Raw genomic sequence first — 25,379 nt, forward strand, 5'->3', positions numbered from 1 at the left:
GGATCAGCAGGTGCTGGAAGACAGGAGGGCACTGGAAGGAAATAATAAAATGTACCGGCATATACATATGGAAGTGTTATAGTGAAACTCACTTTTTTGTTTGCTTTTTTTAATTTTTTCAAGACAGGGTTTCTCTGTGTAACAGTCCTAACTGTCCTGGAACTCGCTCTGTAGATCAGGCTGGCCTTGAACTCACAGAGATCCACCTGGCTCTGACTCTGAGTGCTGGGATTAAAGAAGTGCACCACCACCACCACCTAGCTGAAAGATGTTTTTGTAGGGGCAGGGGAGCCAGCTCAGTGGGTAAAAGCATGCCTGATGACATGATTTCCATCCCTGGAAGGCACATAGGCGTCAGAGGCAGCAGCTCACATCTGTAATCCTAGCAGTCCCAAACTGAGATTTGAGGCCCAGGCAGGGGTCTACAGTGCACAGCACAGTGGATGAAAAGAGAGACCCTGCATCGAAACAACATGGAAGGAGAGAACTGACTCCCGAGTTCTTACTACAACATGTGTACACCTGTGCATGGGCTGGCACAAGTGCGCGCGCGCACACACACACACACACACACACACACACATTAAAGAAAGGCTAATGAATAGTAATTGTGCATAGCGACTCTTATCTGTAGTCACAGCACTAGGGAGGCTGAGGCAGAATTACCATGAGCCCAAGGCCAGCCTGGGGTGACTGCCTTACACACACACACACACACACACACACACACACACACACACACACACACACACACACAAGCAGAGTAGTATTCCATGTGTATCTATCCCATTTTCTCTGTCCATTCATCCACTAATGGACATTAGATTTTTTGGTTCCTGTGAATGTTACCAATAAATATGAGTGCTTTGGGGGCCATGTCCAAGCAGCATCCCCCTGTCTCCTGACAGCTACAGTTCCAGGCTTATGGATTAAGCCTGCAATCCATTTGAGAGTTGATTCTCTATGTGTTGTAAACGTTTCATTTTACTTTTCTGTGTGTGGAAATCAGTTCTCTCAGCACCATTTACTGAAGACTGTCCCTTCTCCATTGTGTTCCTGGCTCCGTTGTCAAAAGGCAATTAATTGATTACAGGGGCTGCAGAGATGGCTCAGAAGTTAAGAGCACTGGCTGTTCTTGCAAAGGACCTGGGTTCAGTTCCCAGCACCCACAAGGTGGCCCACAACCATGTGTAACTCCAGTTTGGGGAGTCTGGTGCCCTCTTCTAGCCTCCATGGGCACATACAGCAGGCAAGCACGCATACACATAAAAGTTTAAAAGGTTGATGTCTTTTTTTTTTTTTTTTGGTTTTTCAAGACAGGGTTTCTCTGTGTAGCAGCTCTGGCTGTCCTGGAACTTGCTCTGTAGACCAGGCTGGCCTTGAGCTCACAGAGATCCACCTGCCTCTGCCTCCCGAGTGCTGGGAATAAACTCGATGTCATCTATTTCTGTCCACATCGTGCTGTTTTGATTACCATAAACTAGGATTTTAAAGTCACGTGGCCTCCAGCTTTGTCCTTTTGCTCACAATTATGTCAGGTACTTAGGATCTTTTATGGTTCCCTAACACAGTTTCAGATTCTTTCCTTTTTCTGTGAAAAATGACTCTGTGTGTGTGTGTGTGTGTGTGTGTGTGTGTGTGTGTGTGTGTGTGTATGTGTGTGTGTGTGCAGGCTCAGGCAAGCAAAGCAGATACTCTCCACTGAGCTACACTTCCATGCCATAGCAATTTTGTTTCTGGCAAGGAAAACTGGAACTACACAGGCAGGTCTCAGATTCCCCAGGATCCTCTGTGGAGTGCTGAGACCACAGGTCTGTGCCACCACACGTGGCCACACTGGAATTTTGATGGGGACCACATTTACCCAGAGCTGGGCTTGAGTTAGTGCACCAGACTCCCGGATCCCCAGCTCATTTACTATTAAATTTAGGTGAGCTGGAACCGTTCCACCCACCATCCCAAATCACCACCTTCGTACCACACTCCCAGTCTTGGGCTTATTTAGCCGGGAGTTGTTTAAGCTGGAGAAGGAATTTTCATTTTCTCACCAGCTGGAAAAGATTCATTCATTCAACTATATACACCTAGAACCCACCTGTTCCCTTTGCAGAGTTCTAGATACTGGGAATGGAGAGAAGTTCTTCCAGCCTGGGAATGCAGAGTAAGTACCCTCTTTTTTTCTGCACCTCCATCAACTTCTTCCAAGGCTTTACAACGCTCAGTATTCATGGGGCTGTGGTTCTGGCCCAGAGATCCAATGCTTGCTTGATGTGCGTGAAGGCCTGGGCTCTATGAACAGCACAAAATTCATAAGAACTTTAATTTCTCTTAGGTATTGCGAGTAACATTTTATTATTTTCCGAGTTTACAGTTAGCATATGAAACACTCCTGATTGAGCCAGGTGTGCTGGCACACGCCTTTAATGCCAACACTCAGGAGGCAGAGGCCCCTGCCTCAGACACTAAAAGAGGATGAACAGGGCTTGAGGCTAGCCTGGACTACATAGCAAAACTCTTGTCTCTAAAACTAAGTCTTAACTAACCTAAAGAACAGTGCACTGCCAGAAACAGGTGAGATGGTTCTGTGGGTAAAGGTATCTGCCTGCCACCAGGCCTGGTGGCCTGGGTTTGATTTCTGGGACCCACATGATGGGACTGACTGCAGCGAGACTTCTTAACCCACAGGACACACACAACTACAACTTAATGAATAATGAATACTGGTAGAGCCCTCCTTCCTAAGGCCACCCATCTCCTGCTGAGTGGCAGCTGAACTGGAAGAGGCAGCACTCTGGAAAGCACTTCCTGGTCTTTCTTAGACCAGTAGAAGAGACTCTGACTTTGCCCTTGCTCCAAAGTCTCACATCGGGCCATCGAAGGACCAATCCACATGATAAAGAGCACACAGTTTATTAAAGACAACTCATTAACAGCACTGACTCGGAACGGATGCCAACACAAAAGCCATTGCCGTCCTGACCCTCAGGGGGACCTGCGGAGCTCCTGGGGGCCGCTCCCGGGGGGAATCTGCAGGTCCTCAGAGGACAAGTCCTTTCCTCGGGCAGCACCCAACGGGGGAGCCACCCTACTCAAGAAGAGTCTGTGTGTCCTTGGCCTTCATCCCAAGGACCAAGCAGTGGGCACAGGATGCAGGTCTCCCACAGAAACCAATCGGATGCAGTGATTCCAGTAGCATGGTCCCAGGAAGGAAGAGAGGCAAGGAGATGAGGGAGAGAGGGAGGGAGGAGGGAGAGACAAAAGGGGTACCCTGGGTGTCCCAGGCAGTGTCCGCTGGCTTCAGACAATGAAGAGGTCAACGCTGGGGCTGAATTGCCAGTGACAGGTCCTAGATGAGGGGACGGCCAGAGGCTGGAAGTGTATGTGTCCTGTATCTCTGAGTACAGCAAATGTACCAGCTCTGACCTTCTCACACAGTTCTAGTGTAGAGCTGGCAGCCCTCCCAGCCAGGGATGGGAGAGGATGTCAGAGTTAACCTTGGGAAATTAAGACAATCCATGCCTCCAACTCTACCATCCCAGCCACCACCAGCCACCCACAGCCTCAAGTCACTTGCCAATCTGCAATAAATAGCCTGTGTCTAAATAAATAGTTAAAAAAAAAAACCCAAATATTGTGTTGGGGGAGAAGGTAGCAAAACAGGAAAAAGGCAAGCACAGAGTCCCAGCGGCACCGAGAACGCTCACTGCACACTCCCTGGAGTGCGGCCTGGGAAGGCAGCAAGACCTCCCCACTGGGCTCAGGAGGGCTTCAGGTGGCTGCTGCAGTTCCTGGGGCCAATCAGACGGTGAGGACTCTTTCGGTCCACCTACCTTCGGGACCCAAACAACCTGGCCTCCACATAAAAGGAGGGAAGGGGCAAGGTCAGAAAAAGTCTACTTGCTGAACAGGGAGCGGCTAGGGGCACACTGGCCCCGAGCTGGGGGACAGCCTAACACCTCCACAGCCCCGTAGGAGGAGAGGACAGATGCAGCTCTCCTGGACACACAGAGGCATCTTTGGTCCCCTTGCCCTTGATGAGACTGGCACACCCTTGGTGGGAACATGGAAGCCACGGGGATGACAGCTCTGCTTAGGCTCCGCCCCCAGGCACGGCACAGCTGGGACATCCTTGACCTCTGAGGTGATGATGTCTCCAGGAGGCCCTGAAATGACTCTCCTCCTCCCTCCTCTCTCCACACAGAGGCAGAAGATGGGCAAGAGACTTAAAGTCTCACAGCCCACCATCGTCAGCAGCACGTGGTTTCCACGAGCGGACAGGCCAGGGCTCTCTCACGAGCCACTGTGGGGTCCTCTGACTAGGGGACCTTGAAACCTTGGGCTGGGGATGGGAACAGAATGCCCAAGCCAAGGCTGGCCTTCAGGGGTCTTACTAAGCCACACTCCTCCTTCTGACTGCTGGCTTCAGGAAGCAGAGAGGAGAGAGGAAGAGGTTTGGGGTAAGGCACCCCAAGAGAAGGGTAAGCAGAAATGGAGGGGGAGGAACAGGAGTCACACACACCTCTGGCAAAGGAAGAGGGAGGCAGGTAGAGGTAGGAGACACAGAAAAGAGGAAGCAGGACCTTAGAGGGACTCCACCATACCCTCCCTCCACGTCCAGGGCACGTGTGAACACACACGTACACACACACACAAGCAGAGACACCTGGGGCCATGAGCAAACACACCAGGCACAAGAGACAAAAGGTGGACCGAGAACTGGCAGTCACGCAGCTCTTCTGGGCTCACTTCCCCAAGCAGCTTGAGCACCAACACTCAGAAACGGTTTCTGGCCATCGCCAGTTACCCCCCTGACCAGGTCAGGGGAGGAAGAAAGCACAGAGGACATGGAGCTACTGGCAGAGGCTGGCAGGGCCCATGCCAGCCTCCTGTGCTCCAAATGCCCCAGCCCCAGGAAACCAGTTCAGGAACTCCAGCCCTGCTCGGCAGCCTGGGCGGGGGTCTCAGGGCTCCAGCCCTGCTCGGCAGCCTGGGCGGGGGGTCTCAGGGCTCCAGCCCTGCTCGGCAGCCTGGGCGGGGGGTCTCAGGGCCCCAGCCCTGCTCGGCAGCCTGGACAGGGGGTCTCAGGTCTCCAGCCCTGCCCGGCAGCCTGGGCGGGGGGGGGGGGGGGGGGGGGGGGGTGTCTCAGGGCTCCAGCCCTGCTCGGCAGCCTGGGCCGGGGGTCTCAGAGCTCCAGCCCTGCTCGGCAGCCTGGGCAGGGGGTCTCAGGGCTGAAGTGCAGGGAGGGCGGCAGGGCCGAGCACTGGGAAGGAGCACAGCACAGTGTGCTCCAGGAGGAGGAGCCTGGACCATGGGAACCAGGGTGGGAAGACCTGGAGCTGGCCAAGCCTGCAGCTTGCCCTCAGGCTGCCTTTCCCACTGGCTGCTCTGGGTCCCACAAACCAGGGTGTAGATCGCAGGTGGATGCTCTTCCAAGCCCAGGCCTCCTGCTACCAGGTTACTTCGAGTCTTGGAGTTCCTTGGCTTTCTGTAGGATCTGGCAGACGTCTGTGATGGGGTAATCCTGGACACCAAGAAGATCACAATGTGCTCTTGGAGCAGCCGCACTGGGTTCCATTCAACACACCCACCGCCTGCCCACACAGATGGCACCATGGTATGGCACCGGGGCAGGGACCATGTATACCGGACACCCCGAGTATCCCGCCCCAAACACTGCATGTCACTGAGGTCACAACTCCCGAGGTCCAAAGGGTCTCACAGCCTGTCTTAGAACAGGGGTGCCCAAGGCCTCAGCCCTCCCATTTCCTGACACAGAACCTGGAGCCACACCCATGCAGAGGCTGGAGCTGCTTCGGGCAGTGTAGCCCCTGAGGAGCCCCAAGAAGGGATGCTGTGATTACATCCATCTTACAGACCTAGCTAGTGAGGTGTCTGAAAACCAACTCTAAGCCAGGAGTTGGTGAAGACACTGAGGCCTAGAAAATGTCACTTGGCTCAAGTCACATGACAAGCAGAACAGAACACACGTGAACCTCAGGCTGGCTGTCAGACCCTCCTGACACACACCTCCCTGCCTGAGCATCATCAGCAACATCCACTACCTTCATCTTGTCGTCCAGAGTCCTGGAGGGCAAGGACGTGCACTACTCAAGGCCTGTGAAGACCAGGATTCAACTCAGATCCAAACCAGATGTGGTCCAGCAGTCTGAACCCTGAACCCACAATACATGCTCCTGTTTCTGGGCCAGCCTGCCACAGTGGCTGCTGCAGGGTAGAGGGTGGAAAGTGTCTGCCCTGTGGCCGAGGCTGGCTTCCCCTCCAGTGCCCATTACCTGCAGAAGCCGCATGTTGACGGTGAAATCCCCCTCCAGCAGCTGCTCCCGGATCAGTCTGCAAGGAAACAAGCAGCCACAGCTGCGGCCTGGCTGTCCCAGGAGCAGGCCGGCAGCGCTCCACTTGCTCCCTCTCCCTCAGCAAGTCCCGCTTGCTGATACCTGGTCAGCTTTCCTTACAGACAGGGCAAACCATGGCCCCACTCACATGAGCATGGCACAGCAGACCAGGAGGAGGAAGTCAAAGCGGTTGTCGTCGGCGAAGAGGGAGTCCCAGATGCGGATGACGTCGGGCAGCAAGAACTCCTGCGACAGCAGCAGCGTCAGCCAGCGGAAGGCGAAGAACTGGGGCTTGATGTTCTGCTCTTGCTGGGGAGACAGCAGGGATCGGGGTCAGCTGCACAAAGAAAACAGAGCCTAGGAGCAAGCCCCGCTAGGGCCCTCGGAGGGGCGCAGTCTCCGCCCACTGAAGGGGCGGCTGCTGCTGGCCCACCCAACATTGCCGTACCTTTCAATTTCTTCAAGACACACTAGAAGCCCTTCAGATTTGGAAACGATGGCTCACCACATGCACAAGGACCAGCACCCGGCACAGTACCTGTGCTCAGCTTCCATAACCCATGAAACCACCTCACAGAACAGGAATCCCCAGGAGAGGAGCACTTTGGTGAGCCACAGAGGGTATTAACAGAAACAGCGTGCACCACACAGCAAAAATAGCATCCGTACTCATTTAAAAATGAATGCTTCAAGACAGGCATGGTGGTGTGTGCCTTTAGTCCCCATGCTGGGGAGGCAGAGGCAGGCAGATCTCTTGAGTTTGAGGCCAGCCTGGTCTACAAAGTAAGTTCCAGGACAGCCAGGACTAAACAGACAAACCCTGTCTCAAAAAACCAAAATAAAATAAAATAAGAATATTAAAGGGGCTGGAGAGAGAGGTTAAGAGCACTGGCTGCTCTTCCAGAGGTCCTGAGTTCAATTCCCAGAACCCACATGGTGGTTCACAGTCATCTGTAATGATGAGATCTTCTAGCGTGCAAGCATACACGGAGGCAGAATGTTGTATACATAATAAATAAATAAATCTCTAAAAAAAAAAAAGTATATTAAAAAAAAGTATATGTGTCCATATTTTTTTTTTCCACAAAACATTTTATAAACTTGTTTTTTAGACAGAGTCTCATCATATAGCCCTGGCTGGTCTTGAACCCACTGTGCAGATCAGGCTAGCTTCAAACTCACAGAAATCTGCTTGCCTCTGCTTCCTGAGTATTGGCTTTTTGTTGTTGTTGTTGTTCCTATTCATTGTTTATGGTTTTGTTTTGTTTTGTTTTGTTTTTTGAGACAGGGTTTCTCTGTGTAACAGCCCTGGCTATCCTGGAACTTGAGACCAAGGTGGTCTTGAACTCACAAAGATCTGTCTGCCTCTGTCTCCTGAGTGCTGGGATTAAATGTGTGTGCCACCATGCCTGGCTTCATTTTTTTTTTTAAAAAAATGTTTTTTTTTTATGTACAGCCAAGGTTGGGGTCAAAGTCACCATGAAGCCAGGTATGACCTTAAACTCCTGATATCCCTGGCTTCCACCTCTGAGAGTTGAGATTACAGGCATGTACCACTGTGGCTGGCTAATACAGCACTGAGAACGGAACCCAGTGGAGCCCAGGGCTTCATGCATGCTAGGCAAGCACTCCATCAACGGAGCCACATCCCTATCCCACAACACTTGCAACATTTACATGTAAAAATGTGTCTTTTTAAATTTTTTTTAGGTTTGTTTCGTTTTGCTTGTTTTGGAGACAGGGTTTCTCTGTATAACAGCTCTGGCTGTCCTGGAACTCACTTTGTAGACCAGGCTGGCTTCAAACTCAGAGATCTGCCTGCCTCTGCCTCCCTGTGGGATTTTGTACCACTACCATCTGGCTCCTTAATTTTTTCTTAAGGTAGGTTTCCATATAAACTGGTCTTAAACTCACTATGTAGGTCAGGCTGGCTTGAACCGTACCCTAGGATGTGTCTCCCTCCCTGTCTAGCTTAAACTGAACTATTTTATGAAATACACAAGCGTGTTACAGTTTGAGTGTATTTCTTGGAGGGAGGGATGCAGAGTAAAGGACAGCTTGCAGGAGTCGGCTCTCCTTCTACCATGTGGGCCCAGGGACTGAACTAAGGTGGCGGGCTTGGTGCTAAACACCTGTATCTTCTTCCTTGTTTTTTTTTTTTTTTTTTTTTTTTTTTTCCTTCCGAGATAGGGTTTCTCGGTGTAGCTTTGCGCCTTTCCTGGATCTTGCTCTGTAGACCAGGCTGGCCTCGAACTCACAGAGATCCGCCTGGCTTTGCCTCCCGAGTGCTGGGACTAAAGGCGTGTGCCACCATATTCAAGCCTACAAGCACCACTCTGAACTTTCCACCCGCTCCCAGCCTCCTGGGCTTCTATGCTCAGCTGCCAGGCTCCCAGGCCTGCCTCAGCACGTGGGTCAGCATCCCCTGGCACTGGGCCCGTGTCCCCAGTAAATGCCCCGTGTTCTCAACTGCAGCCACTTCCAGCCCCCAGACTTAGGCAGCTGTGTGCCCGGCCTGTGCCCTACCCGCGTGCCCTGTCAATGGGTCCTGCCTGTGGGTCTGGTCCTCACCAGTTTCAGGTAGAGTTCTACATCCTTGTCCTTCAAGGTGGAGTACACCTTTTCCATCTTGTAGGTGATGCCGCACTGGGAGTCATCCAGGCTCTTGATGAAGTTGTCCCGGATCTCAGCCATGAGGTTGGTGAAGCAGAAAAAGGTGTCGGCTTCAGCGTGCTCTGGGACAGACAGTGAGGTGTGGGTGGCCACAGGGAAAGGTGTTCTTCAATCCCTCCTCACCTCGCACCCTGGACATACACCCCACTTCTATGTGTCACCCCGCTGCACCTGTGGAGGCTGGAATGGGTCCCTCACCTTGGCCCCTGTCCACCTCTAAGGGTACTACCACTTCTGCCTCACCTTCTAGGCCCACGTCCACTCGGCAGTTTATCATACACTATGCCCATGGGTCACATCGTTCAGCTGCTTGTGACCATCTATTCTACAGGAAGTTACAAGTACCAACAGATCAGTGAACAGCAGCATTCTAGAAGGCAGAGCTGGAAAGGGTCTTAGGTACACCCCAGGCCAGCACCTGCTCTGACATGAGCACAGGCATCTGAAAACAGATGAGGCTCCGGAGCCCCATGCGGCCCATCGGTCTGGCTAGTCCCATTCTCTTTCCCTAGGGAGGCAGCCCTGGGAGATTCAGGAGGCTAAGAGCCTGCCTACCTTTCCACTCGCTGTTGGGGTCGGTGGCAAAAGTATAGTAGAGGGGGCCCACGATCTCATTCATGCCCTGCACGTAAGCGATGCCAGGGTTGAGCTTGGCATAGATGAACAGGATCCGCTCGACCACCTCCCAGTGGGCTTCACAGCCATTGGGCAGAACCTCGTACTCGTTCAGCGCCGGCGGGGTGCTGCTCTTGTGTGGGGAGCTCATCTGGGGAGAAGAGGAGAGCCCGTTAGCGGGTCAGATGTTCCCATGAAGGCCAACTCGACTTAACGTCCTAGCTTCTGGGCAAGACAGGGCCTGGAGGAGCCGGTCAGCCACAAGAAGAGGCAGGTGGAGGCTGCAGGAAGACACTGAAGTGTCGACTAGGTTAAAGACAGGTCACAGCAGGGCGGCGGCGGTGGCACAAGTCTTTAATCACAGCACTCAGAGGCAGAGGCAGGCGGATCTCTGTGAGTTCGAGGCCAGCCTGGGCTACAGAGTGAGCCCCTGTCTTTAAAAACAAAAACAAACAAAGGAAACAAAGCAAACCAACCAAACACAACAAAACAAAGGTAAATTCTGTGGTAAAGGAACTGACGGGGAGAGGGAAAGGGTCTCCTGCACAGTGAGAAATCTTCATCTTGACTGGTGGTGATACAGGTGCATCCATTAGAAAAACAAATCTGGGGCTGGAGAGATGGCTCAGAAGTTAAGAGCACTGCTGGTCTTCCAAAGGACCTGGGTTCAATTCCCAGCAACCACATGGTGGCTCACAACTGTCTGTAATGAGATCTGGTGCCCTATTCTGGCCTGCAAGCAGAACACTGTATACATAACAAATAAATCAATCTTTTTTTTTTTTTTTTTTTTTTTTTAATTTTTTCAAGACAGGGTTTCTCTGTGTAGTTTTGGTTCCTGTCCTAGATCTCGCTCTGGAGACCAGGCTGGCCTCAAACTCACAGAGATCTGCCAGGTTCTGCCTCCCAAGTGCTGGAATTAAAGGCGTGCACCACCACCACCCGGCCATAAATAAATAAATCTTAAAAAAAAATTGTTTAAAAAAAAAGAAAAACAAATCTAGCTATATACATAAAATATGTGCATTAAAAAAAAAAAGATGTATTCATTTACTATGTATACAGTGTTCTGCCTGCATGTATACCTGCAGGCCAGAAGAGGGCATCAGATCTCATTATGGACGGTTGTGAGCCACCATGTGGGTGCTGGGAATTGAACTCAGGACCTCCAGAAGAACAGTCAATGCTCTTTAACCTCTAAGCCATCTCTCTAGCCCATGTGTGCATTTTTAAGTATGTATACTTCAGCTGAAAATAAAGACTTGGCTGCATGTGGTGGTGCAGGCCTGTAAATCCCAGCACTTGCAGGTGGAGTCGGGAGGATGAGGGGTTCGATGCCAGCCTCAGCTACATACAGAGTTCTAGGCCAACCTGGACTGCATAAAACCAGTTCACAACAAGAAAAAGGGTCCACAACATCAGCGGCTCTGCTGAACCTCAGGAAATTTAGGGGATCAGCCTGTTCCAGCAGTGGGTGCAGAGCTGTACAAGGCTGTCTTAGGAGTCCAGGGAGCCCAGGCTATCTCTACATACCTGTCATACACGTATATGACAGAAGCACACGCAGCCCAGGAGCAGACCATACTCCTCCATCTTCTCTCAAGGCCTCTTTCTGTTTTCAACAGAACTTAACATGGTTCAGACTGGACTTCCAACTCATCATCTAGCTGAGGATGGCCTGGAGCTGATCCTCCTGCCTCAGATTCCAGGCTTTGAGCCACAGTACCACCTCTAAAGAGTTCAAGACGAGGAAACAGGCCCACACAGACTTGAACCTGGACTGGCTAGCCCAGAGCCTGTGTGCCAAGCTGCTGGAACAGGCTTTCTCCCAAGAAGTGCTTCCAGCTTTCCAAGAACCTGCTTTCCATGACATCATTTCCTCTAACTGTTCCTCAGCCAGGCAGGCAGGCCAGGAGCGATCATGCCCAGAGTCACACAGGAGATTGACTTAACTGACCCCACTACAGGTCCAGAAGCCTAGGGGTGGAGCTTCAGGATGAGATCCAAAGGTAAAATGGGTACAGCATGACCCGCATAGACAATACTATAGGGAAAGGATTAACAAGGTTGGGCCTTCGTCCAGGCAATCAGCGTCCACGCCAAGAGGGAGGCACAAAAACCGAGCCATGGTTCCTTCACCAAGCCTGGGCTATGCCCAACAACTCTGGTGGACCCTAACTGTTGTATTTTAAAACTGGCCCGAAAGAGTCACCACAGGGCCCACATGGGAGGTTTATTGAGGGGAGGAGAGAGAAAGGGCAGAGACGGTGAAGGGGGGAGGGGGAGAGGAGAAGACAGGCAAAGCCTTCCTTTTGTAAGGGAACAGGAAATGCACACAGTGGGTGCTCTTAGTGGCTACAGCTGAGGATATACCCTGTCAGGACCCTAAGGGCAGGCCAGTACAGATGCCTAAATGCTGACACTAACCCCAGGCAGGTACACGGGACCAGGAGTGGCAGCATCTGTCCTCACTGCCCCATCCTCACTGTCCCATCAGCATCTTGACTAGTTAGCAACGCTGGGAAAATAAATTTGTACAATCCTCCATTCCCTGCTGGGGAGGCTGCACAGGAGGGCTTTCCCGCCGATATGAAAGCCAGTGACACGTGGGAACAAGTCACTACTCACTACAGGTCCCAAAGCAGTGGGTCCAAACGGAGAAATGAGGTCATACACCGTTTCTGGACAAGGCAGCTGCCATCGTGGTGGGGTCGGCCAGACTCTGGAGCTCAACAACCCTCAGAGCTTACCCCTTTCTGTGTCCCAGATCCGTCCCTGCTCTAACCAGACAGCAAATTCTGGCCTAGACAAATGCGGCCATCTCTTCTGATATCCCTTCCATGGCCAAGGACACCTGAACCAAAAGTTGCTGCCTGCTCAGAATACCCCACGAGCCCCCAGCCCTCGGGAGAGAGGCCCTGCCTGACCTCCCACCACCAGCTATTCTAGGACCTGGAGCATTGGCCCTGCTGTCTCACGGCTTCTAGCCATGGGGCCTTCATTTATTTTTCCACAATACAAATGATAAATTAGACTTTCGGTGTGAGACCGTGAAGCGGCGCATGGGATGCCAGTGGTCCTGGGTCCCTGCAGGCAGTCGCAGCCCAGCTGCTTCCACCAGGTAGAGACGGGCTTTGTTGTGCCATGGGCATGGCGGCTGGGCGCTGTTTGGCACCTTCTCCTACCTTGGGATTAGAATGTGGGTTGGGAGCTGATGGGCGGCATTGGGAAAACCATGATGCAGAGTGGCGGCACCTTTGGCACATTCATGGCCATCGGAAGGGGCACATGAAGCTCATCAGGGCAGTGTTTGCCTGCTACATCTACACTGTCCTATCCATTTTGACCCTTGTACAATAATAAAGTTTAAAAAAAAAATCACATTTATATGGTAAATAAGTATCAACAGTCAACACAAATCCAAAACTGACCACCTGTTTCTCAGCCCTGGGCCTGAGAAACAGCTGGGTGATTTCCTCCAGGGTGTTCAGGACATGGCAGCACGTGTGTAGCACACATGGCAGTGACCAGTGGCTTTGTGATCCCTGCCTGCAGTGGGTCACAGGAACATCGCTAGATGGCCTGTGGGAGGGGGACACAGTGGCCACTGGGGTGGGCTCTTGTCTTCTGCAGCAGAGTCACTAGCCTGACCCATTTCCTGAGCACTGGCATTCTCTCACATATGAAGACTTTGGCACATGCTCCCCACAACACTTGGAATGCTGTTTCTTCTCCATCCTTCCCTGGCTGCCATACAGGTCAGCTGAAGCTGATATCCAGACCTGGATGGGATGCTAGCCACCCCAGTACTGCCCTCTTCACACCCGGGCCTTCTCTCTCAGAACCATCTCCATTTCACCTGAGGCAGAGCCTGAGCACGAGGAGAGAGCCGCCCTCACCCTGCAGCTAGTATACCCTGCTGGAACAATAGAAAGGCCCTGGCACCAACCTTCAGCAAGCACCCAGTGCGCTGGGGCCAGTGGACCAAAGGAGACATGCAGGGGACAGTCTGTTAAGACCCCAGGGGCCTGAGAGATGACTCAGAGGTTAGGAACACTGGCTGCTCTTCCAGAGGTCCTGAGTTCAATTCCCAACAACCACATGGTGGCTCTCAACCATCTGTAATGGGATCTGATGCCCTCTTCTGGTGTGCAGGCATACATGCAAATAAAGCACTCATATACATAAATAAATAAATAAATAGATAAATAAATAAATCTTTTAAAAAAGAAAGGACCCCCGGGGGCTGGAGTGAAGGCTCAGCAGTTAAGAGCACTTGCTCTTGCAGAGGACCAGAGTTCAATTCCTAGCACTCACAATTACTCCTGACTCCAGTTCCAGGGCATCCAATGCCTTTTCTTGACCTCCATAGGCACCAAACATGTACATGGAGCACATATGCACAGGCAGGCAAACACTCGAACAAAATAAATAAATCTTACAAAGAAAAAGACCCAGGTCCCCAGCTGGCTCTTACATTTGTGACCCCGCTCCGGTTCCGGGCCACCGTCTGAGATTTCAATGTTGTCTGTTCCACCCGCTTACGAAGGGTCTCGAACTCATTCTGTGGGTCCAGGATGAGGAGGCAGGGGTACTCAGTGGCTCTTTGGAAGAAGGATATATCTGGGCACAGCCTCCTATTGGAATGGAAAGAATGTTATCATTGATTGATAACAATGATAGTTACTGGATTGATTTATTTTACAGTGCTGGGACTAACCTAGGTCCGTGCTAGACAATGCTCTACCACTGAGCTACTCTCCAGCTGTTTGCTTGTTTGTAATTATAACAGTTCAGCAGGTATGACGACTCACACCTGTAATCAAGTACTTGGAAGGCCTGAGGCAGGAGGATTGCCCTGAGTTCAAGGCCAGTTTCAGCTACAAAGTGAGCTCCTGAGAAGCCTTGTCTAGTATAAAACTTTGTTTCAAAAACTAAAGTAATAGTATTTTAATCCCCCAAACAGTTTTTAAAAAGGCAGTAGAAATTACATATCCATATACATGTTCATTTCATATGTGTTTGTGAAGAGATATGCATATGTGTACGTTTTTTAAGTGTCTTTATGGTCATAAAGCCTAATTATCGTAACCACAACACCTCTCCATGTCAAAAGCACTTGTGTAGGAGCTAAGGCTATCGCTTGGTGGTAGAACACCTGCCTAACGTGCACTATATATACATGTACATAAGTATGTCTGGTATTTATAAGGAGTCAAGTCCTGAGTTCAATCCCCAGCAAAAACATTTTATACACACACATACATTTACATGCATCCGTCTGTAGATGCATGGATATGCACAAGGATTAAACACGGTCATTGTCCACAGGAAAGGTTTGGTTAAGTACAACAGAACATGTGCTGACATGAAGAGATGCTCAAAGAACAGCAAGCAGGGGGCCTCTGGAGCATGACAGGGCACTGCATTCACGTGCACTTCTCCCAGGCACAGCACACTGCATGCTGGCCTTCTGGAAACACTGAAAAAGCGACTGCTGTCAACAATGGGAGAGAGGGCCCGAGCCCCTAACTGCTCCCCCAAACTACTGCAGGACGAGACTCGTCACCTAAACCTGACCAGTACAGCATCTCACGGGTAGGGCTGCTCCAGGGCCAGTCTCAGAAGAAAGCACCAAGTGCCCACTGTGCCACCCGATTCGGGCATCCAGAGGGCGCCTAGAAAGGGATCTGGGCATAGATGCAGCACTCAGGGTGTAAGGATCTTCCTGTAGACTTTATCCCAAGCCTCGGGGCACGCCTACATCAGCTCCTCAGGCTAGGAGGCTCTTCCACACAGCCCCATGCCTCCCATCCTCCTCTCGCCTGGCGTCTCATGCTGAGTCACCTCTAAGGAGGCCCCTAGTCCCTCAGAGCACCAGCTTCTCTTCCCTCACAGTGCAGCCTCCGCAATTGCCTACGTGTTGACAGGTCGAGTGTCTGTCTCCTCAGGTAAACCTCCAGCCCTCCTCACATGGGTGCAGCTGGCCTGTGCTGTTGCAGGCAGAATTCCTTGGGAATGCCACGGAGTTGCTGTGCACGACTCTCCCGTCTAAACAAGGAGTGGGTGCCAGAGAGGACTCTCAGTCAGGCTGCTCCAAGTGAAGGGGGATCAGCTCCCAGGACCCTTCTCTAAAGGCAACTGAGCATTTCAAAGGCCTCTGTAGCACGCTAAAGGCAGCCCAACAATTCAAATTATATGTGAAGACCCAGACTGCACATGCCCTTAACCTGAGCCGCCTCACTTCTGCTTCCAGGTAAGTTCAGAGAGCCTGAGTCGCCTGCCCAAGGTCAAGGCGTGAAGCTGTCACTGAAAGCAGACATACAGCTCCAGTGCCCTTTGGTACCGCACTGCAAGTACAGACCCTCTCGAGGCCACCCTGCAGCAGAAAGCCCATGGGAACCTCTTACCGGACATCTTTGTCAATCTGCAGCAGCACCTCGTTGTCCTTAAAATACGTGTTCCACCTGCTCTCAGGGTTTGGGTTGAGCGGCTGTGAAGAGAGAAGCAGATGCTGTGTGCAGGGCCAGGCAGGGCTGCGGCTCAGCGGTCTCCTACCAAAGGCCTACAGACCCAGCCTCCCAGGTTCTCAGAGGCACTTCCACACCACACAGCTGGGAGAGCCTTACAGCCTGCTCTGTAGGGCAGACAGTGTTCTAGGCAGCGCCCAGCCAGAAGTGTGCATGTGGCCATCACTCACTGAGCGCTGTCCAAAGGGTGAATGAATGAATGTCATCTCACTATCTACCAGGGCTTTAGATAGTCAACTCCTATCTGGGAGGATGGGTCTGGGGCCAGCCCAGCTACACTTCCTGCCCTGTCAAGTATACATGAAGGAGTTCAGTATAGGAAGAGAAAAACAGGACTTTCTCCAGGCCTTGGACAGGCATGTCTTTCAGCCTTACCTCTGCCCAGCTTTCTTCAACTATACAATCCTAGTGCCTTCCTCAAGAACCCAGGGTGAGGAGAGACGTGCAGCAGCGGCAGAGTTGATTGCCTACCACGTTTAGATCCTCTGCTCAACCTCCAAGCCCATCAAAAGGCAAATAAATGAACATTTAGCCAGGGATAAATCCCAGATCTTGGGAGGGCTGAAGCAGGAAAATTCCAAGTTTGAGACAAGCCTAGGCTGTATAGCAAGATCCTGCCTCAAAAACACAAACAAACAAATCCATTTTGAGCCTTAGTGGGCAAAGGTGTTTGCTGCACGAGCAATGACCTAAGCTCAGTCCCAACACAGGTGGGGCGGGGCCGGAACCAGCACAAATGATCCTCTCACCTCTGCATCCGCCATGACATCAACCCTCACTGGTACCCACAGACAGACTAATAATCAATTTTTAAAAATGTTTTTAGGTTCAGGGTCACTCTTGGCAACAAACTGAGTCCAGGCCAGCATGAAATATACAAGACTCTATCTTTTTTTCGAGACAGGGTTTCTCTGTGTAGCCCTGGCTGTCCTGGAACTCAACTATGTAGACCACACTGGCCACAACCTCCAGAGATGCACCTGCCTCTGCTTCCTAAGTGCTGGGATTACAGGAATGTCCACCACCACCACCACCGCCCAGCAAGACTGTCTTTTTTGGTTTTTGTTGTTTTTTTTTAATTTATTTATTCACTTTTATTTCATGTACATTGGTGTTTTGCCTGCATGTATGTCTGTGTGAGGGTGTTGGATCCCCGGGAGCTGGAGTTACAGATAGTTGTGAGCTGCCATGTGGGTACTGGGAACTGAACCCAGGTCCTGTGGAAGAGCAGTCAGTGCTCTTAACCACTAGGTCATCTCTCGAGCTCCAAGACTCTATCTTAAAAAGAAAACAATGGGGGACTAGAGAGATAGACCAGTGGTTAAAAGCATGTAATACTCTTTTATTTACTTATTTAGATTTTTGGAGACAGGGTCTCTTAATATAGGCCTCGCTGTCCTGGAACTCACTATGTAGACCAGGCTGGCCTGGAACTCAGAGATCCCCTGCCTCTGCTTCCTGAGTGCTAGAAATAAAATCGTGCATCCTCCCAGCGTGGAGCATGTACTACTCAGTAACAAAGGACCTCAGTTCCCAGCACCACATGGTGGCTCACAACCATCCGAACTCCAGTTCCATGGGATGATTCATGTGTGCAGTAGTGCACACACACATACACACAAGCAAGCTGCTCATACACATAAAACAAATGAAGCTAAAAAATTCTTTTATTGTTTTTTTTTTGTTTGGTTTTAGTTTTTTGATTTGTTTCTCTGTGTAACAGCTCTGACTGTCCTGGAACTCAATCTGTAGACCAGACTGGCCTTGAACTCACAGAGTTCACTGCCTCCAAGTGCTGGGATTAAAGGCGCGTGCCACCACCACTCAGCTTAATTAACTTTCTACTAAAAACAAAAGTACTGTGGTGTGGGTTCCAGAGACCACGCCTAAAGAGCTCCTGGTGCAGGACGACTCCCACAGCACCCTCGGGACAATGGTTCTCACTTATGCTACTAACTGGGCCTAGGGCTCCTGTGGTTAACTTGTGCCTAGAATAAGCAGGGAGACACCACCGTTTCCAAGGGCTGGGAAACCTGATGAAGGGCGAGGACCTGGCGGGAATGCAGGCCAGGCCCCACCCGTCCTCCAGCAAGGGGCCCTTGCCTGGTCCAAGCCTCTCCCCTCCCCAAGTCCATACTCATCCCCTGATGCCCATCTTACTTACATGGTCCTCAAAGGTCACATCCTCCCTGGATACACCCATGTTGGCCTTGGCAATGCCAGGCTGGATAATCATTTCTCTCAGGAACTGAGAATAGAGCCCCCTGCAGGAGTGAAGAGAAGGATGAGTCCAGAGAAGCGCGCACAGGAAGCAAGACAGGCTCTGTGTGAGGCGAAAACCCCCCACCCGCAGGTCTCACCTCTGCTTGGCCAGGATGGAAGTCCACGAGGCTCTCTCCAAAGGGAGGTAGTTCAGGAGGATCTGCACAGAGAACAACAGTACAGCTCTTGCAGCATCCCTGCCCCCGTCCTAGACAGCAGTGGAGGCACACAGGCCTCAAAAGAAAGGATTCATGAAGCCAGGAACAGGCGAGATGCCTGCGCCCAGGAGCTCCGGCCTGAAGAGTGGCCCCCTCCTCCTAGCCCCAGCTCTGTCCCTCCGCTTTCCTCACAGACTCTTCCAATGAGGAGAGAGCATGGCATTGAAGGGCTGGTAACCAGGAACAGATGCTGCCGCCACCTCAGCTAGTGGCTTCAGGGGGAACTAGCCTCTGTTTTGTCCCAATCAGCATCACTTCCAATGCGCACAGGCACCGGGAAGTGGAAATCTTTGCTGGCATTATGAAGTGTTCCATCCCCAAAGGAGTCCTGGAGAGGATACCAAGAGAACACAAAACCCCACAACTTCCAGAAAGACATCCTCAGACAAGCAAGGAGAGGAACAGAGAGGAGGGGCCGGGAGGAGGTCCATGCAAGACCCAGGGCACCCCAAAACCAAGAAGCCCCACCCCAGGCACACCCACCTTCCAGCAGAGGCACCGCAGTCCGCCCTCACAGGGGATGCCTGTGGACACAGCAGGCAAAGGTCACCCAAAGCCAGAGTTCAGGAACCCCCCAGCCCTACACCTTGGAGCCAGTTGGCAGGGAGTGGAGCAGGCAGGAAGCACTTCGGGACCCATTCCCGACCAAAGAAATGTCTAAATTGGATGCTAACTCTAATTTCTGTCTACAGCCCTGTCCCCCAGACAGAACCTCATCTGTCTGCAATGTTCTTTGAACCTTCTCATCTTTGATATTTTCTTCTTCAAAAAGGTCATTGTCACTACCAACTCTTCTCAAAGCCAGGCTCTTCTTTTCGGGGAAGAAACAGAGGCTCATGTAGCCCAGGTTGGCCTCAAATTGACTATGGAGCCAAAGAGGAACTGCTGTTCCTCCTGCCTCCTCCTCCTGAGTGGCAGAATTTATAGGTGGATTTAGCCACCATGTCTAGTTTACAGGGTGCTGAGAATCAAAAGTGGGGCTCTGTTCATGCTAGGCAAACACTCTATGAACCGAATGATACGCCCAGCCTCAGGCTCTCTAGTTTCTATTTTACTTTTTGAGACAGGGTCTCACGATGTAGCTCTGGCTGTGCGGGAACTCACTCTGTAGACCAGGCTGGCCTTGAACTCACATAGATCCACCTGCCTCTGCCTCCTGTTCTGGGATTAAAGGTGTGCGCCACCACGCTGGGCATGAGCATCTCTGCTCGCACACAATGGCTCTGTGGCTGTCTATAACACCCATCACAACCAGCATGATCTAAAACCTTGAGCATGAACTTAATGTGTGCAACTCCCACAGATGGAGAGGCCTCAGACAGACAAGAAGCATGTTTGTGGATGCTCCTTGCCTAGCACAGGACACAGAACACAAATGTCATTCCACATTTGTGAAATTCAAACCAGACTGTCAGGTTAAGAGCTCTGTGCCAGACAGCCATGATTTCACTTAATTCCCATTTTAGTTCCAGTAAGTATAAAAGATTAGCTCCCTCATCCTCACTTACAGATGAAGGAACTTATCTGTAGACAGAACCGAGGATTAGGACACAGGTGTAATGAGCAACACAAGCTCTGTGCGATCACCACAGACGGCCTCCCCTCTGGGGCCTCCACAGCACTCCAGAATGGGAAGGTCAACTTCTGCAATGCCGCCAGGAACCTCCCAAGAACAGCTCTGACGATGGCGTCCCTGAGCCAATGCCCCTACCTCAGAATCTGCATGACCCAGGCAATGTGAACTCCTTCCTGGCCAAGTTACGGGGCAGAGCAGTGCCACAAGGAGCTATTCAAACACCTTGGGGTGTTTTTACAGACAGGGTAAAGAGCCAGCCAGCTATCTCTGTGCTGGAACATTAACCATGTGAGAAGGGCAAAGTCAAACATGGCTGATGTTCAACTCCTTAAAGCTGGTGTTCTAAGGCTTGAGTTTTAGCATTAACCAAAGGTCACGCTCAGCTCTGATCCAGGCAGAGGAACTGGGAACCACCCTGCAACTTCTGAAACTCAGGAAACTAGCTGAGAAATGACAAGTGCCTCTCCTAGGCTCAAAAGGTCAACCCCATTTCAATCTTCAGGCTACTTCAGGCAATCTGGGGCCGAAGGGTGGTTACCACTCCTACAGCATCCAAGCAGCTCTATGAAATCAGCCTGGCCTCCTTGGGTATCGTCTTGATGCTTCTCCCTCCCTCTTAGCCCTGCTATTCCAGGGAACCTGGAAGGAAAATTGTGCCTTACCACTAAAGCTGAGTTCTCGAAGCTTTTCCAACACAATGGAGGGCTCCTTCAGGACATCCTGGAAATCTGCAATCCTTCAAGGGCAGAAGAGGAAACCCCAAGGGAACAGGCTTAATGACCAATCTTGCAGCCCACAGATCCCTGACCTCAACAGTCTCCAACTCCTAGCTTAGGGAAGTGGGCAAGACAAGTTTCTTCCTCTAAAGTCCGCAATGCCAACGAAGAGCAGGGGGTGGGAGGGGTGTTCTAGTCAAACGGTTTGAAATGAGACCTTAACACCAAGTCACTGTTAGTGAGCTGGCATTTCCTGGGCATTTGCTGTGGGCAAGGCCAGCCCACAGCACACCGCTACCTGAACTCACACAAGCAAGCTTCGCAACCAGGAGTAATTTGATCCACAGACAACGGACCTGAACAGTCTCCCCACCACTCCCACAGCTCTTGGCTGGGGAAGGGGGAGGGGGCACAGACTTCTTGGGCCTGCCCTCAGGCAAGGACAAAAGGCTAAAAATTAGTCCTGGAGTGAGCAAAATTTAGCCGACGCGGCAAGATGTAGCCTTGGCGGGGAGGGGGAATTAAGAGGCCAGACTGGAGACCTCGGGTTCTCTCTCGTGTTTCTCATAAGCAAGGAGCACAGGAACAGGAGTATTTCGGGGGAGGAAAAGAGGAGCCTGGAGCCAGGAAGTGGGGAGGGTAATAGGTCTGAACGAGGGGGACACCAGGGTAAGGGGTCCAGAGAGAGAGAGAGAGAGAGAGAGGTGACAGCAACGTAGAGAAGCATCTCTGCTTCTCCCCCCCCCACCTCCCGCCCCCCAGGCAATGATGTTGTGAAGTGGGTGCTGGGGACCCTCCGCCGGGGGTGGGGGCTATTCTTGGCCGCACATGCGCTGAGCAGCTCCGCCGGGGAGAAGGCGCGGCCCGGCCGGAGCGGTCCAGGCTCGGTCCTGCCCTCGGGTCTCCTCCTTACCGGCTCTTGTGCAGACTCGACATGGTGTTGACTTCCGGACCCCCGGGCTGCTTCTGCAGCCCCAGCTGCCGCCACTGCCCCCCCTTCCCCCTCCGGGGACCCGGGGAGCCCCGCAAAAGCCTCCGGCGGGAAGCAAAAGCGAGAGCGTGCACGTTCCGGAGGAGGCCGGCCGCGCTGGTTCCGCCCCGGGATCACGTGACGCGGGGCGGCTTTCAGGCCAGGCAAACCCCTGCGCTGAGCGCCAGGGCAGCCCGTGAGCGCGCTGGCCGCCGGCCCTGGGCCTCGGTTTCTGGCTACGTAATACACTTGTCAATCTCTCTCGCTCCCTGTCATTAACCGCGGCGCAGTTGCTTGGTGAACTGGATCCAGTCCCCGGGTGTGGTCTTGTTCAATACTGAGTCCTTATGGAAATGACCGTGTGGCTCAGTAAGTACCGCTTGGAGAAGCCGGAGTACAGCTCGGTGTTTCCTTGCCTTTGGGAGTTCATAAACAGAATTTCTGAGGGTGAGGTTCTGCTGGTAGAGGGCTTGCCTGGCATGCCCTTCGCCTGGGTTTCCGATCCAGCACCGCTTGTAGTTGTTGTAGTTGGATGTGGGGATGCATGCGTGGGGATGCGGCTCTTGAGAGAGGTGGAAGCAGGAAGATCAGAAGTTCAAAGTTGTCCTCTGGTAGAAGTGAATTCGACGTTGATAGTTGAAGGAATAACGCGCTTGCATGTTTGGATCCATGGAACTCATGTAAGAGCCGAGGGGCGGAGATGGTAATCCCTGCATGTGCAAGGTGATGGGGCAAACTGGCTCCCTAGACTACCCTCAAAGAATAAAATGGTGGGTGATCACGGAAGACAACTGACTTTTAGGTCACACATGCACACTGTGCACATACATGTTCCCACACATATTTGCACACATACACACATTTTTTTAAAGTATATGGATGGGTGCTTTGCTTGCATGTATGTCTGTGCATCTCTTACCTGCCCAGAGGTCAGAAGACGGTGTTGGATTCCTTGGACCTGGAGTTGTAGACAGCTGTGAGCCATCATAAGGGTGCTGGAAAGTGAACTAGGCCTTCTGTAAGAAAAGCCAGTGCTCTTAACTGCTAACTATCTCTCCAGCCCTTACACAATATTTTTTAGTAAAGAGAGCTGGGGATGGTAGAGGCAGGTGGATCTCTGTAAATTCAAGGCCAGCTCAGTCCAACCTGGTCTACAGAGTGAGATCCAGGACAGGCACCAAAACTACACAGAGAAACCCTGTCTCGGGGGAAAAAAAAACTGTCTTGAAAAAACTAACTAACTAACTAACTAAATATTAAAAGTAAAGGTAGGAGAGAAATCAACATTTCAGAAGTCCATCTCAAGTTCCTCTACACACACACACACACACACACACACACACATTCATAATTGCACGTCTTAGTTTTTTCTAACAGCCAATGAAGACTTTAATGTTGGACGACACCACTTCTCAGCTCCTCTGATTTTCATGTTCCTGGCCACTAGGACTTCACTGGCCAATAGAGCAGGCTCACAATTTTCTAGTTCCAAGTCCCAAAGTTTCCCATATTCCTCCAGAAACAACATGTTCAGGTTGGTTGCAGCATCACCCCAATCCTGGTACCAACTTCTGTCTTAGTTACTGTTCTCTTGCTGTGACAAAATACCATGACCAGGACACGTCATAGAGAAAAAAGGGGGGTTTATTTGGGATTATGGTTCCATCGCCATCATGGCAGGGAGGCTTGGCAGCAGGCAGCCACCGGCAGACGGGCAGCGAGCTAGAGCTCATATCTTGAAGCACAAGCACAAAGAGAGAGTAGGGCTGGAGAGTCGACTCAGCAGTTAAGAGTACTTGTTGCCAGCCAGGCAATGGTGGCGCACACCTTTAATCCCAGCACTCGGGAGGCAGAGGCAGGAAGATCTCTGTGAGTTCAAGGCCAGCCTGGTCTACAAAGCAAGTTCCAGGACAGCCAGGGCTACACAGAGAGACCCTGTCTCTAAAAACAAACAAACAAAAAAAGTGCTTGTTGCTCTTGCAGAGGACCTGAGTTCAGTTCTCGTTACCCATAGAGCAGCTTGCAACAGTCTGTAACTCCAGTTCCCGGGGATCTGAAGCCCTTTTCTGGCACCAGGCATTCAAGGGCACCAGGCATGCGCATAGTGCACATACATAAAATCATACACATAAAACAATAAAATGAATCTACAAAAAATTAAGGAACTGGGTAGTAGTGGTGGCGGTGGCAGCGGCGGCGGCACACACCTTTAATCCCAGCACTCGGGAGGCAGAGGCAGGCAGCTCTCTTGAGTTCGAGGCCAGCCTGGTCTACAAAGCTAATTCTAGGAGAGCCAGGGCTACACACACACATACACATACAAAACCTGTCTCAAAAAAAAAATAAAATAAAATAAAAATGAAAGGAGAGGGGGGGGGGCACACCAGAGGCGGTTGGAATCCTGAAGCTCTCAGCACCTGCCCCTAGTGACCTGCTTCCATCAGCAATGCCACACCTCCTAAGCTTCTCCAAATAGCACCATGGACTGGAAACCAAGTTTTCAAATACAGAGCCTTTGGGAGATAGTCTCTTTTAAACCACCACAATCACTGTGCCTTATTGCCTTGAGACGGTGTCTCCCTTAACCAGAACCTTGCTCTTTCAAACTAGGCGAGGTGACCAGGCTCAGGGTCCACCAAGCTCTGCAGGCCTGGAGTTGCAGGTACACGCAGCCATGCATGGCTTTTTATATGGGTGTGGGCTATTTGAACACAGTGGTTCTGCTCACAAAGCAAGTGTCCTTCCTGACTGAGCCATCTCTCCAGCCCTGCATTCATTTCTTTTTATCACTGAGATAAAATACCTGACATGGACAGTTTAGGAAAGCTTTATTTCAGCTCAAGGCTTCAGAGAATTCAGTCCATCACGGCCGGGAGCTCAGAGCAGGAAGTTAGTTCACGTCATGGTCAACTAGCAGGCAGGTGGAATGATGGAGCTCAGTGACTTTCCTGCTTCCCCTTTGTTCTGAGACTCCAGCCCATGGGACGCTGCTGCCCAGAGTCAGGGTGGACCTACCCTTGTCATTTAGCCAACTCTGGAAACATCCTCACAGGCACACCCGGAAGTATGCCTTAGAAATGTCTGTAAGTTGCTTTTTAAAAATATTAATTTTTATATTTACTTGTGTGTGTGTGTGTGCGCGCACACGCGTCTGTATACCATGTTTCAGGTTCAGAAGATGGTGTGGGATCCCCTGGAATTGGAGTTACAAATGCTGTAAGCTGCCCTGAATGTGTGCTGGGAACCAAAGTGGGTTCCTCTGCGGCAGCAATAAAGTGCTCTTAACCACTGAACCATCTCTCTACAACCCCTCGGAGTTTCTTTTTTTTTTTTTTTTTTTTTTTTTTTTTTTTTTTTTTTTTTTTTTTTTTTGGTTTTTCGAGACAGGGTTTCTCTGTGTAGCTTTGCGCCTTTCCTGGGACTCACTTGGTAGTCCAGGCTGGCCTCGAACTCACATAGATCCGCC

The 25,379-nt window shown here is 51.4% G+C and overlaps 2 protein-coding genes and 1 pseudogene across 8 annotated transcripts in view; 2 read left to right on the forward strand and 1 right to left on the reverse strand.

Moving 5' to 3' along the window:
• Window positions 1-5,129: 5,129 nt before the first annotated feature.
• Window positions 5,130-22,033, reverse strand: Tbc1d13 (TBC1 domain family member 13). 4 transcript variants are annotated; one of them, XR_001578992.3, is made up of 12 exons: window positions 21,857-22,033; window positions 20,890-20,963; window positions 19,135-19,175; window positions 18,532-18,593; window positions 18,336-18,435; window positions 16,052-16,134; window positions 14,119-14,278; window positions 9,582-9,792; window positions 8,925-9,088; window positions 6,502-6,690; window positions 6,294-6,351; window positions 5,130-5,521 (listed from the first exon to the last, which is right to left on the reverse strand). XR_001578992.3 is itself a non-coding variant. In XM_006983401.4 (12 exons), exons 1-12 carry the CDS (start codon window positions 21,877-21,879, stop codon window positions 5,456-5,458), a joined length of 1,203 nt encoding a protein of 400 aa, XP_006983463.2. In that variant the 5' UTR covers window positions 21,880-22,030; the 3' UTR covers window positions 5,130-5,455. The 4 variants fall into 4 exon arrangements, 3 of the variants coding, with proteins under 3 accessions (XP_006983463.2, XP_042130917.2, XP_076425131.1); XM_006983401.4 differs by having other exon boundaries at window positions 6,502-6,662; window positions 21,857-22,030; XM_042274983.2 differs by lacking the exon at window positions 19,135-19,175 and having other exon boundaries at window positions 6,502-6,662; window positions 21,857-22,021.
• On the forward strand, window positions 12,709-12,933 carry LOC102911937 (reactive oxygen species modulator 1 pseudogene; annotated as a pseudogene).
• A 23-nt stretch (window positions 22,034-22,056) lies between the features above and the next one.
• Window positions 22,057-25,379, forward strand: part of Zer1 (zyg-11 related cell cycle regulator) — a 40,013-nt gene continuing 36,690 nt past the window's right edge. For 2 of the 4 annotated variants that reach the window (XM_076569009.1, XM_076569013.1), the window contains exon 1: window positions 22,059-22,282. The gene's annotated coding sequence lies outside the window, so the exon portion shown is untranslated. Of the gene's footprint in view, window positions 22,361-25,379 lie in introns of all 4 variants that reach the window. The other 2 variants (XM_016001948.3, XM_076569010.1) reach the window with 2 other exon arrangements.

Source organism: Peromyscus maniculatus, chromosome 4 (genome assembly GCF_049852395.1).
Source record: "Peromyscus maniculatus bairdii isolate BWxNUB_F1_BW_parent chromosome 4, HU_Pman_BW_mat_3.1, whole genome shotgun sequence".
Lineage (NCBI taxonomy): Eukaryota > Metazoa > Chordata > Mammalia > Rodentia > Cricetidae > Peromyscus > Peromyscus maniculatus.